This window comes from Podarcis filfolensis, assembly GCF_964270895.1.
Source record: "Podarcis filfolensis genome assembly, chromosome: 3".
Taxonomy (NCBI): domain Eukaryota; kingdom Metazoa; phylum Chordata; class Lepidosauria; order Squamata; family Lacertidae; genus Podarcis; species Podarcis filfolensis.
The window spans coordinates 82424048-82437828 of NC_139606.1; the positions used below are offsets into that span (position 1 = coordinate 82424048).

General features: G+C 46.7%; 1 protein-coding gene across 2 annotated transcripts; it reads left to right on the plus strand.

The window, feature by feature from the left end:
- The first annotated feature begins 1836 nt into the window (after window positions 1–1836).
- CYP1B1 (cytochrome P450 family 1 subfamily B member 1) lies at window positions 1837–12213 on the plus strand. Of its 2 annotated transcripts, XM_083606257.1 has the most exons (3): window positions 1837–2393; window positions 5794–6789; window positions 8727–12213. In XM_083606257.1, the coding sequence occupies exons 1-3, from the start codon at window positions 2356–2358 to the stop codon at window positions 9331–9333; spliced, it is 1641 nt and encodes a 546-aa protein (XP_083462383.1). In that variant the 5' UTR covers window positions 1837–2355; the 3' UTR covers window positions 9334–12213. The 2 variants fall into 2 exon arrangements, with proteins under 2 accessions (XP_083462383.1, XP_083462382.1); XM_083606256.1 differs by lacking the exon at window positions 1837–2393 and having other exon boundaries at window positions 4756–6789.
- Window positions 12214–13781: the final 1568 nt, after the last annotated feature.

Consider the following 13781-nt stretch of genomic DNA (forward strand, 5'->3'; position numbering starts at 1 on the left):
CCTTCTTTCCTACTAGTCTCAACAGGCACCAGCCACTACTGAAAACAGACCATCCACATCCTTAGAGCTTTCCCCATACAATAACCTCTGCCACCACACATACAAAAGAGTGACAGCTGTCATAGCAGGACGAGCAACTGTTTGCTGTCATTAAAAATAAATAAATCAAAGCATGTGGGTTTCAGTAATGAGGACTGGGAGCACACGGTGTTCAAAGAATCAAATATTTTTAAAGCACAGTCAAGGAAATAATAAGTCCCCCAGAGCACAATATTCATTAGGAAGCTTAGTTTGGTCAGAATTGAGTATACTGTAAACTTATTGAAACAACACTAAATACGTTACATATGGCAAATGAGCCACCATAGCCACTAGAGGGCCATGAAAATTTGTGTCCCAGGCTTTTTAGACTCATCTACCCATGTAGTATCTGAAACCCAAGGGGCACCTTGATGGCAGATGTAAGGTTCCCCCCCCCCCCAGCTCTCCTACCACACTGTTAGAGAATAATACATTTCTGAAAAATAAATAAATGACAAAATTATAACCAATAGAATGCCTTTTTGGAGTGACTAGCTGAATGTGTTGTTGGTTTTCTCCATTCAGTATCTAACTTATCATATTTAGGGCTGGGGATGATTCTTTTGCACAGGTGAGATTCATTATGGAACCCTTGGATTCTGTTTTTGTCTTCCCCTTTAGGCCAATTCACTTGCTTAAGTGGTTTGCAGACATGCTGATGTGGACTTAATTTGCCAGACTTGTACATGGTGGCCTGGATCAAGTGGGAAGGGGCCATAGCTCCGTGGCAGAGCATCTGCCTTGCAAGCAGAAGGTCCCAAGTTCAACCCTGGGCATCTCCAAGTAGGGCTGAGAGACTCCTGCCTGAAAGCTTGAAAAGCTGCTGTCAGTCAGTACAGACAACACTGGCCTTGAGACACCAGTGGTCTGACTCTGCATAAGCCAACTTCCTATGTTTCAGTGTTCCATGGTGTTTAAAAATCTGCAGTCTTTAGCAGACAATACCTAGCAACTGAACTTTTTAGCTCTAAATCTCTCCAGCACATCATTTAACCCCCCACAGTGTGGTCTTCAAAGCCCTTTGTCTTTCAGGTCTCATCTTTTCAGATAAAATGAAGAGGGAGAGAACCATGTACGCTGCCTTGAGCTCCCTGGAAAAAACGGTGGGATATAAATGCAGCAAATAATAAATATCAGTGTGTGAAGGGATTCATGGACCCCAGATAGAGAGATGCATGAGGCAACAAACCATGTGGATTTGTGTGGCAAGCAAGGGTGCCAACTTGAATAAAATATTGGGGGGGGGGCAGGTAAGCCCCGCTCCACAATCACATGACATGGCACACACGCACGATTTGAATGGGATTTTCCCTCAACTTTGGGGTGGGGCTAGCCCCCTCAACTATTTTACTGATGGGTGGGCTGAAGGGACCTCAGCTCCTAGGATTCAGCTACCATTTCAGAGGTAGCATTCTGGCCATGCCATGCCCAAGTGGTCAAAGATCTGAGTGTAGCTTCAAAAAGAGATTTGGCATCAAAACACGCCCCCCAACGCTATCCTCTAATTTCACCCTCTGATACCCCGGCGGGGCGGGGGGGGGGTGGCTGGCTGAAGCTGGCAATTCCTCACACACCTTGCAAAGCCAGCCTGGGAAACAGAAGCCTCTCTAAGAACTCGAGGGAGGGAGCGAGGGAAGTGCCGGGCTGAGCTCCGTCCTGGGAAAGCAGCGCGGGGGGCCCTTTGGCCCGGCGCTCTCCTCCGTCTCCGTTTCCCTGCGGATCTCGCGTGCGCGCCCGGGGAGGGGAGGAGATGGCCAGAGGCTTCCCATCAGCCGCAGATCACGCCAGGCGGACTCCGCACGCAACGGGGAGGTGACACACGCCGAGGGTAGGAAACTTCTCCAGCCTCCGGGGGCAGAGGAGGGCTTTCCCCTACCTCCAGCTCCGCGAGAAGCTTGGGGGGCTGCTTTTTTGCACGGCACTTGCGAGCTCCACTTTCCTCGCGGGGCCCGGAGGGAGGGAGACGAGGAGACGGCTCGCCAGGTCTCTCGTCGAGGAAGCAAGACAGTTGCCTGGGCTTCCCCTCGTCGCAAGGCGCTGCTCCTCCCGAAGCAGCCCGAGGGAGACCCCGCCAGGCGGAGCTGGTGGGCGGCACCGGCAAGCGCAGCGCGGCCGGGATCGGGGGCCGAGGCTGGCGCTGATTGGCCGGCGCGAAGGACCTGCTGCCCAGAGTCGGGGAGCGACCGGGATCTTTGGAAACCGCTCGCTCGTCCTCCCCCAAGAAGGGGCTGCTTGCTGTGTGCGTGCGGAGCTCGGGTCTTGGCCGGAGGCAGGATGAGCCAGAGGGATGTGGCAGAAGCTTTGGTGAACAGGTGAGTCCCCGATCCTGCGAACAAGAAATTTCGCCCCCTGTCCCGTCCTTTTTAATATGGGGTGGCTTGTGCGAGGAAACGGCCACTCGTGCCTTTTTGAGGCAATTGATCCTCCTGGGTGTGGGTGGGGTGCCCCTCCAACATATACTTCCCTTCTTAAGGGCGTTTACCCAAATAGCTGCTTTGAGTCTCACTCCAATAAGTTGGTTTGCTTAGGTCCCCAAGTCTTTGGGTGACAACCTGGGGTGCTTTAAAGAGGTGTAGCTGCCTTAGCTTGTGGCAGCAAAACCTGCAAAGACTTCTGCGGCACAGGCAAATACAGTGGTACCTCTGGTTACAGATGCTTCAGGTTACAGACTCCACTAACCCAGAAATAGTACCTCGGGTTAAAAACTTTGCTTCGGAATAAGACCAGAAATCACAGTGGCAGCGTGGCAGCAGCGGGAGGCCCCATTAGCTAAAGTGGTGCTTCAGGTTAAGAACAGTTTCAGGTTAAGAACGGACCTCCAGAACAAATTAAGTTCTTAACCCGAGGTACCACTGTACAAAGCAGCCACCTCCTAGGGGCCAGGGGCTTCTACTCTCCCCATAAAATATTTGAGGGGCTGCCCCCCGAGTTAATGGGCATTGCCATTCAAATGGTGTTCATGCAGTGCGTCATGTGATTATGTGTGATGGGCTTACCTAGCCCCTCCCCAATATTTTATTCAAGTTGGCACTCCTGGGTGAATGCATCTATTATGGCATCAGCTTCCATGGACTAGAGGTCTCAGATGCAGATGTTGCCCTAAGTTGGCAAGCATAGGTGGAGAAGAGTCCTTGGCTCTCATTTGCCCTCTGCTGTTATATCCCTTCCACCTGCAGTAGGATAAGGAATCTTGCAGCATCATTTGTAAGTGTGAATGCTGACTTGTTTCCATCGTCAATCCACCTTCTGCACACATGCTGAGGGTGAGGAATGGAAAGGACACTCCCCTGCCCACAATTCTGGAGTACAAATTTGTGTGGGTAAAACAGTGGTTTTAAAAACCATGGCAGTGGATACAAGTCCAGAACCCAAGATTCTGAAAGTTTCTAAAAGTGGCTTTCTAAGGCTACTGGTTTGAGTGTGGCCAATCTACAGCATAAGGGTGGCAGCCAACTAAGTCACACTCAGGAGTAGATCCACTGAAATCAATGGCTCTACTGATTCAGAGTATGAAGAACACTGGGTATCACCTTAAGATCCCATTGAACTCAGTCATTCTGGGGCTACCCCCAAACTATTTGTCTACCCCAGTCCTATCAATGGTAAATTGCATTGCCTTGATTTCTGCATATTGGTCCCAATCCTACAATCAATCAATCAATCAATCAATCAAAAATCACTTGTCCCATTGCCTTTGGTGGGTCTTGAGGCTGAAACCCATACACACATTACTAGAAGTAAACCTTCCTGAAAGGGACACGGGTAGCGCTGTGGGTTCAACCACAGAGCCTAGGACTTGCCGATCAGAAGGTCTGCGGTTCGAATCCCCGCGACGGAGTGAGCTCCCGTTGCTCAGTCCCTGCTCCTGCCAACCTAGCAGTTCGAAAGCACATCAAAGTGCAAGTAGATAAATAGGTACAGCTCCGGTGGGAAGGCAAACGGCGTTTCTGTGCGCTGCTCTGGTTCGCCAGAAGCGGCTTAGTCATGCTGGCCACATGACCCGGAAGCTATATGGCTTCTCCCTCGGCCAATAAAGTGAGATGAGCGCCGCAACCCCAGAGTCAGCCACGACTGGACCTAATGGTCCCTTTACCACTTACAACAAAACAAACACTGAACTGGGTAACTGCTATGTGTTTGGCATCAGGATGTACAACGGCAACCTGAAGGTTAGCTTGTAATCTTAGTTTCCACACAAGTTTCAGTGAAATCAATGGACTTTGTTTCAAGTAAGGATGTGATGCTCTGCACTTACTTGGGAGTATAGTACATCCTATTGAAACTAGTGAGACCAAAAGCTAAGTATCATTTTGAAAAGCTGCAATCCCTTTTTTATTTGGGCAAGCAATTAATGGTCAGGAGAAGAGGGTTGTTTTAATGTACCAGTATGAAAGCAATTCATGGCTCTGCTCGAATTCAATCTAACTTATCGTGCAGAACACCTTACTTTTGAAGTGATGGATGCTTACATGCTGTTTAAGTACTGCAAGTTTTCTTACTTCACTGCTAGGTTCCTGCCTGAAACAGTGCATAGATATGCACAAATATGATGAATTCCCACATAACATTTCAAAGTGCAAATTTTCATGGAGTGTTCATGCCTTTTTTCTGGCAGGACTCTGGGAAGCTTTCCAAAAGCACAAACCAAAGATGAAGTTTAGAGCAGGGTGGATGGAAATTGATGGTCTTTATTTTTAAAATATGTTTTTAAAATTTGTAATTTTAAGGAAACTGATTCTTTTATTTGTTTACTCTTTGTTTACTCTTTAGCGATATTACATATCATATTTAAAAAAAACCACAACTTGGTTTAAACTAAAGCCTGTACTTAATGCAAGCATGCATTCAACGATCCCCTCACATACACTGAATTAAAGCCTGCTTTTCCAACATGGAGGAAAAAACCATGGAGATCATGAATGTGTTATTATACTTGATTATGAACGTTTCTGATTCTGCAATAAACTTCCCAACTTATGCAAAAACAAGTTCCCCCAGAAATTACCACACTTGCTTTTGAAAAGTACTAGATGCTTACAGCTAAAGCTTACTCAAAATTCACTCCAAAAATAGCATTTTTGCTATATGCACTTAGAAAAGTGTACACACTCTATACTGGAGTATAGCCCTTGTTTTCAATATTTGGTTCACAGTGCAACCCTGTACCTGTTTATTTGGACTTAAATCTCCTTGTTTCCTGGGGTTTACTCCTTAGCAAGTGCGTTTAAGGGCACGATCAACATTAGAGTTAAGATCCTTGATAGCATAAAAGGCTTTATGAGTTACAAACCAATACACTTGTTACAGCAGCCAATTAACATACACTTCCGTTGAGAAAACACAGAGACGGTTTAAGTCAGTGTATTTACCCTTCAGACACACACGCACATGCTGCCTAAAATTAACCTGCCCGGGCTCCAAGTATTATTACCGAGTATGTAGGGCAGGCTGCGAATGCTGGATGCCGAGTGTCTATAGCAGGCTTGCAAGTTTGAGGGCCCTCAATTTGGTGGGTGGGGATCCCTTTCCACACAAAGGAAACTGCACGTGCAGGAAGTTTTGGTACATAACAGTTTCCCCCTCTTTTTCAATGGCGCCGCATTTAAAACTGCACCTGCGGCCTGACGCGCGGAGGGCGGGGGCGCTTCCCAGCCGCAGGCTCTGCTGCCAGTCTCTGTCTCTGCTTGTAACCCTCCGCCCTTTTCTCCGCAGCGTGCGCCCCCGCGCCTTGGAAGAGGTGCTCCCGGCCGGCGTGCCCCCGGTGCAGGGCTTGCTGCTGCTGCTGCTCTCGCTGCTGGCCGCCTTCCACGCGGCCAGGCTCCTGCTGCAAGAGCGGCGGCGGCGGAGGAGGCTGGAGCCGCCGGGCCCCTTCCCGTGGCCGCTGCTGGGCAACGCGGCTCAGCTGGGCAGCGCCCCTCACCTGGCCTTCGGGCGCCTGGCGGCCACCTACGGCCACGTCTTCCAGCTGCGCCTGGGCGGCTGGCCCGTGGTGGTGCTGAGCGGCGAGCGCGCCATCCGCGAGGCGCTCATCCGCCAGGGGGCCGCCTTCGCGGGCCGCCCGCCTTTCCCCTCCTTCCAGCTGGTGTCGGGCGGGCGCAGCTTGGCCTTCGGCGGCTACTCGGAGCTGTGGAAGCTGCAGCGGCGCCTGGCGCACTCGACGGTCCGCGCTTTCTCGGCGCGCCGCCTGCTGGAGCGGCCCCTAGTGGCCGAGGCGCGCGCCGTGGTGCGGCTGCTGGTGCGTGCCTGCGCCGGCGGCGCCTTCGTCGACCCGTCGAGGAGCCTGGTGGTGGCCGTGGCCAACGTCATGAGCGCGCTGTGCTTCGGGCGCCGCTACAGCCACGCCGACGCCGAGTTCCGGCGCCTGGTGGGCCGCAACGAGCAGTTCGGGCGCACGGTGGGCGCGGGCAGCTTGGTGGACGTGCTGCCCTGGCTGCAGCGCTTCCCCAACCCGGTGCGCTCCGCCTTCCGCGCCTTCCGCTCCCTCAACCACGAGTTCTACAGCTTCGTGCGCCAAAAGTTCGTGCAGCACCAGAGCAGCCTCCGCCCGGGCGCCGCCCTCCGCGACCTCATGGACGCCTTCCTCCGCCTCCAGCAGGCGCAGCCCGCGCTGCCCTTGGAGCACGTGCCCGCCACCGTCACCGACATCTTCGGCGCCAGCCAGGACACGCTCTCTACCGCCCTGCAGTGGCTCTTGATCTTCCTCATCAGGTGAGCTGCTGGGCCGCGGGGTGGGGTGGGGGGCTCGGAGGAGACCGAGGCAAAAGCGCCACTTGAACCTCGGAGAAGCTCAGGTAGTGCAACTGGGGAATTGGGGACCCGAAGAGAAGCTGATCTCCGCCGAGAGGCGGTGAGAAAGCATTGTTTTCAATCCGAGGGCCACATTCCCCACTGGGCAATCTTCCGAGGGCCGCATGAGCGAGTAGGGAGGGATGTGGCTAAAATGGGGGCAGAGCAAGGAATGGGAATTCTAACTTCCTACATTGTTCGGCCAGTTTCTACATACACTTGCGCACACACACCCCATCCAGGTGTGCAAAAGGCTTTATGGATCGGAGTGCCAGAACCTGTTCCAGGCACGCACAAACTCTCAAGAAGAGTGCAAAGCTGAAGGACAAAGAAGTCTGAAGGCCTATATTTGCCTCATGAGCTGAGGTTCTCCAACTATGTAGAGAAAGCTGAATGTATCTTCCCATAAGGATGAAGGTGATAGCTGAGGTGGACGTGCCATTCTTTGAGAAATCCAATTTCTCATTGAATTTGGCCTTATGTGATTATCTGGGTCTTTTAGTTCCCCCATTCTATCCTGGAAAAATGAAAGGCCACCAGATCCTGTTAGGATATTAGCCTAACAGAATATGGTACAGAACTCTTATTTTCCAGGGTTGTGCTTGAATTTCAGTTTGGTATCCTCCATTAAGATGCAGTTGTTCTCTTCTAGAATGATGAAGCACCACCTTGCTGTATAGAATTTCAGTAAACTGAAAGTTGTTGCAAAATCTCTCTCCCCCCCCCCCCCCGTTTAATTGGATGTTTCCTTTCATAATGTGACATACAAGAATAGGTCATATGGCAAAAAATAGTGGTTCATCAGTCCCTTTTCCAAACCATTGCTCAGCCCTCTTACTTCAACCCAATACTGTTGTTAAGGGCTCCTAGTTTAACCTAGCTGCCCAAAACAATTTGTGTGTCTGCAGGATAACAAAACCAAACCAATTTGGATCCTACCCTGAGGCCAAAATGTGTAATGCACTAAATAGATTTTCATGTACAAATTAGCCCAGTATTGGGTATTAGCTATTGATATGAAGCCATTAAAACTGTATTGAGTCAATTACTGTATTATCTCTTCTGGACGCTAGTATATTCATTGGGAGAATGATAGTGGAATGTTTTTAGATAGAATGCAAGTCCTCAAAGTTTCAGAATATATATTATTTTTGGATTCATTGTTTAAGAATCCAAGAAGTAAAAGCTGAAATATGAGATTAAACATCTCAAGGCTCTGGTGGGTTAACAGCGAAATTTTGCAAACAGTTTGCAAGCAGATTAACACAAAAACCAGTTCAGTAATTAACACTGACACAATCCAGTTCAGTAATTAACACTGACACAATTCACTGCGCAGTGAAAGCAGCAATCCCTCTTGCTGTTCTGGCTTCCGGGATAGCTGCACAGCCTGCATTCACTCCATAAGACGCCCACACATTTCCCCTTACTTTTTAGGAGGGGAAAAGTGAGTCTTATAGAGCAAAAAATACGGTATTTAAAAACAGACCAAACAGGAATTTGTAAGGGGAAGAAATTAGTCTCTGCACATTCATAGAGCCGATATGGGTGCTATCCAGTTGCCTGTCCTGCTTGTGTTAATGGAACTTCCCTTCCTCTCCTTGACCTGAAACCTGATTGGGAGGTTGGGGACCCACAGGAGCAGACTTGAGGGCATGAGAGGCTGCTGAGGGTACATTGCAGGGGGGACCTGGAGGCACAAGAGGTGGTCACACTTCCATCCCACCTGCCAACTCATCCTCCCCACATTTTACCAGTGGACATACATTGGTTTGGGACATACATTTGCCCAGGGAACCTTTTCTTTCAGAAGAGTTGAGAGAAAATTTCCCAAATGTGTTGTTGTTGTTTTAAACCAGGTACCCAGAGGTACAGGCTAAGCTGCAAGAAGAGATCGATAAAGTTGTCGGCAGGGACCGCTTGCCTTCTGCTGAGGACCAGCCCCACTTGCCTTACGTCATGGCCTTCCTTTACGAATCCATGCGTTTCAGCAGCTTTGTGCCAGTTACTATTCCCCACTCCACCATGGCTGACACCACCTTAATGGGCTACCGCATCCCCAAAGACACCGTGGTCTTTGTCAACCAGTGGTCAGTAAATCATGACCCGGTGAAATGGCCTTCCCCAGAGGAGTTTAACCCATTGAGATTCCTGGATGAGAATGGATTCCTCAACAAAGATCTCACCAGCAGTGTGATGATTTTTTCGCTGGGCAAACGTCGGTGCATTGGGGAAGAGTTATCTAAAGTGCAGCTCTTCCTCTTCATTGCCATATTTGTACACCAGTGCAATTTCAGTGCTAATCCAAAGGAAGACACGAAAATGGATTTCACCTATGGCTTGACTATTAAACCCAAGCCGTTTGAACTCAACGTCACACTTCGAGATAACATGGATTTGCTGGATAGCACCGTACAGAGACTTCAGGCAGAAAAGGATTCTGAAAATTGCCTCCCAGATATGTAAACGTTGAAGTTTGAACACTGTTTGTAGTCCTCTTATAAGGATCATTTGCCTTTGCCTTTTTATATTTAAATGAAACGCATTGAAATATAATGTATTCTGGAGAGGTAGTAGCATGAAAATGAAGTAAAACAATGCATTATTTTTCAAATATGGATTTGGTTTTAACCATTGGTATTTCATTACCTCTGCATTTCTTGCCAGGCAGAAGCAAAAGGGGCATTCTCCAAAGTTGTTTAAAAAAATCTGAAGTTCTTTTCACAGTAGTGTTTAGTTTGGGATTGCCATGCTACGTTTACTCATCGAGCATCCACATGATGGTGCCATCCAATCATTGTCATCCTATCCTATATTTTCCTGCAGTTCTTCAGTCTTTTCTCAGACTGCAGGAAGTCTGACTTTGCAGAAGACGACCTCTGTACCAGTGGAGATTATGCTGCTCTTCCGTCACTTTAGAAAGGGCAGAATTTTGACACGACCGGTTTGATGTATGATGCAGTTGAATCAACACAGCACAATTCACTACTGTTGCAGGCACCATTTTATCATCCCAGTTACACAGTCTTTTTAATTAGCACATTTTAAATGCTTTACAAGGGTTTATGTCTATTATTGTTATTGTTTTTATTACATTGGTGAAATACCACTTAAGTGAAAGTGTGCAAGCACTATAATGCTAAAATTTAAAATATGATGGGGTGAAGTCCCTTTCTATCCCCAGCTATCTGGGCAACAATTTTTTTATCCTTTTTAAATTAAAAATGGTGCTTTACCATCTGATACAGCTACTCCCTATACTGCCCAAGGTACAAGTTGGGATTGTAGCTGTGAATGACAATTGTATTTCAGTGCCTTGGTTATAAAATATCTCTCCATTGACATTCCAGATGTTTTTGTCTGAAGAGATTTTAAATATAAGCACAATTTCATTCTCAAATATTATTGACATTTTCTAAAGTAATCAGGCACTCATTGTGCATTGCGTCTGTTATAACAAATCTTGATTGAGGCAGTGATGTTAAAAGATGTTGAATAAATCGTCTGCTTACCTCAGACTATCGCACATAGGGATGTAAGGCAATGTTTTAAAGTAATATTTGGAAAATAATTGCATTTGACAACCTAGGTTTTATTGGTTGAGTGCTCTGTTAGTGCACTCATTGATATACATTCATAAATAGGGATGTTATTAATTTGGATAAATGCATATATATAAATAATATGGAAAGTGCTAATTAAGGTTGGTTCTGCATTTTAAAACAATTTGAATAAAAAACTGGAAGCACTCATGAGTGCTGTTGAAGCCAAAAGGCTTCTTAATTAGTGTGTTTCCTTCCAGGATTAGACTCTGTTAAATCAGTTCTGGGCCTTTCACTCTAATTGAATCAAGCTCTGCTACGAGGGGTGGGGAACATGAGGTCCCTCAGTTGCTGTTGGGTTCCCAACTTCCACCATCCATGATGGGCTGGGTCTGATGGGGAGTTCCAAACATCTGGGAGAGCACACGTTCCCCACCCAAGCTCTGCACCGATGAGTGACAAAAGGACTGAGGACCTCATCCATCTTCCATTTAAAATAAATAGAATTGCAGTTGCCTTCAATATAAATAGAGTTAATTCCTAATCTAGGGTTGTGGCAATTTGCCCCCCACCCCCACCTCTTTTATCCCCACTTAGGCTTTGAACTTGAATTGCTTTGAATAGGAAAACTTGTTTGGTCATTACCCTTCAAAATTGGGAGTTAAAGGTGTTGCAAACCAGACCCGAGTGCACTGGTCTCAATTTGTGTAGGCTCCTTTTTGAAATGTGATGCTCAGCGTACCGATGACATTCAAATGAGGGTGTGGGTCATCATGATCCCAATCCCCCACTATTAAAACCATATCTGCATAGGGATGTGATGGCTCATGAAATAATATTATGTTTTCCCCTCCATAGCTAAGGTCCTGTAAGCTTATGTCAATCATGTTAATTACTTGGGTGTCTCACCATCCAGCTGTCAGGAGCTAGACCAGGGACTAAATGGGTGGCTTTAATCTGAAAACAGAAGGAAAATCTGTAGTTGTGCTGCTTTTCTGGCAGTGCTTCTGAAACTTCTGATCCAAGCCCTGCTGAAACATTCACCTTTACCTCTGAAGCAATAGATTTGCAAGTGAAAATGTGTTTTACTTGATTCGCAATGCGTTACTGAACTCTGTAGCCGAATGCTTACCAATATTTTGTCATTAAACTCAACAAGATCTGTCTACAAGATCTTGTACATTATCTAGTGGTCTTCCATCTTGTCACCGTTTTAGAGAACATAAAGCAGAAATTTAAAAACAGAGTTAAGATCGATAGAAGGGTAGTATGCTTAGATACTTTGTAGATTATAAAAATAAAATTTGGTATTGCAGAACTTAGCCTGCATCTGTGAAAAGCTCTGTACTACATGAAACATTTTCGTGCTCAGGTCTACATTAGATCTGTCATTTAGGATAGTACTATTTCCCTCCAATGCTATGTCTGTAAATATGATTCATCTGTATATTATAGGCAGTGTAAATGCTCCTAACATAATAGTTCCCAATAACTCAAGAATCATTGAGTTTATTTTAATACATGCTGATTGTAATTTTGTATTTTATTTTATTTTTCATAAAAGCTTTAAAATATATCAGGCTGGTAGTAATTACATTTTGATTACGTAATGATTTTTAAATCCCAGTTTACCAGATTGACTGTATTTTTACATTCAGTTTGTTTGACAGCAAGTATTAGACCTGGGTTGTTCTTGTTGTTTTAGGATAGATTATTATTTTAATGAAAGAGTAAAGAAAACTTTCTTTTCACACAACCACACACAACCAATCAAATAAATTAAAATAAAACAACTAGTGTCACATACTGCGAATCAATTTCTGATGTACTATATGAAAGTCTAGTTGCAATTTCTTTCTTAGGATACGTGAATCCAAGCTTAAACTAAAGAGTCTCTCTAAAGAGATCACTGTAAGAGTGAAGGGTCTTAAGTATTCAAATTGATGAAAGGGGGAAAAAAGGCATTAAATTTTCTTTAAACGTGTCTTCCTTTATTTCTCCCCTGGCAAGCCTACACTGCTGCATAAGCTTGCCCAGTTCCAAATTCTATCACACCATCTCTTGAGAGCAAACTCCTGCTCACTGTTGCTATAACATGCAGTTTAAACTGTGAGGAGATAAGATGGCATCCTCTTGTTACACCCCTCTTGTTATTTCAACAGGGACAGTTTGCCACCCCCTCACAGGAATGTATTAATCCTAACATCACCCTCAATGGAGAAGTAGAAAGCTCTTATAAACATGATGAAGACAAAACACCCAGTTATATACTGCAGCTACTTTGTACTTGCAGAGATTTACTTCCTTACATGGGTCTGGTGTTTTGCTTGCTATGTTGGCCCAGGGTTTAGGATGGGTAGCCAATGTGTTGTGGACTACAGTTCCCATCTTCCATTATGATTGGTCATGCTGACTGAGGCTGATGGGACTTGTCCAAAAATCCTGGGGAAAGCCCCTTTGGCTGTCTCTGTTCTATGAGATTTCCTAGACTGAGAATCTAGCTTCCAAGGATAGAAAACTAAGCTTGTCTTCTGTACCCCACTTGAGTCTTCACACCATTTACCTACTTCACTCCGGATTTGTGTAGGCTTTGTCCCTTGGCCTTTTCCTCTCCAGAAGATGTCCCACAAGGCAGTGGAAATATAGGATTAGAGTTTTCCTTCCCCTTCCCCTTCCCCTTCCCCTTCCCCTTCCCCTTCCCCTTCCCCTTCCCCTTCCCAGGTTCACGAGCCCCATCAGCCCCTCACTTCCCACTACAGTATGTGCAGAAACTGTCTTCTTGACCGTTGGACCCACAATTGGTCGTGTACCCTCAATCCACCAGTGCCTGTTTTCACATGCAGGGAAGTCCCTAACAGGGTTTGAGACCCATTGGCTACCCTCACCTAGCCAGCCAGTTGAAGCCTGGGTGTGGCCCCTGTCACCTGCTGACAGCTTCCAGGAGCCACAGGATGCAGGGTGAAGACCAAATGTGGAAAAACTATCCCGAAGGAGCATAACGTTCCTCCCCAACCAGAGGTACTATTCCTCCCCTAATGCTCCATACACCCCTTTGCAGATCAAGCTGCTGTTAAAAAGCTAGTTCTAAGCTGGTAACTTTACAAGCTATGGGGTTGTGGAAACCTCAAGATGCTTCAAAGATTGGGAACGTCCATTTTAATTTCCCACAATACCCTGGGCCACCAAATATAGTGTCACTCCAGGGCTTCTGCTTCCTGAAGGGGAGGTCCTGAAGTCAATGCTGGTGGGTTTTGCTGGGGCACTGAAGCTCTGGCAGCTGCCTGAGGATGCCAGGTGCCAAAATGGAGCCTTCATCCTGCAAGTATCCATTTAAAATAAAATAAAATCAAACTTTCATGGTTTCTTGCCTCT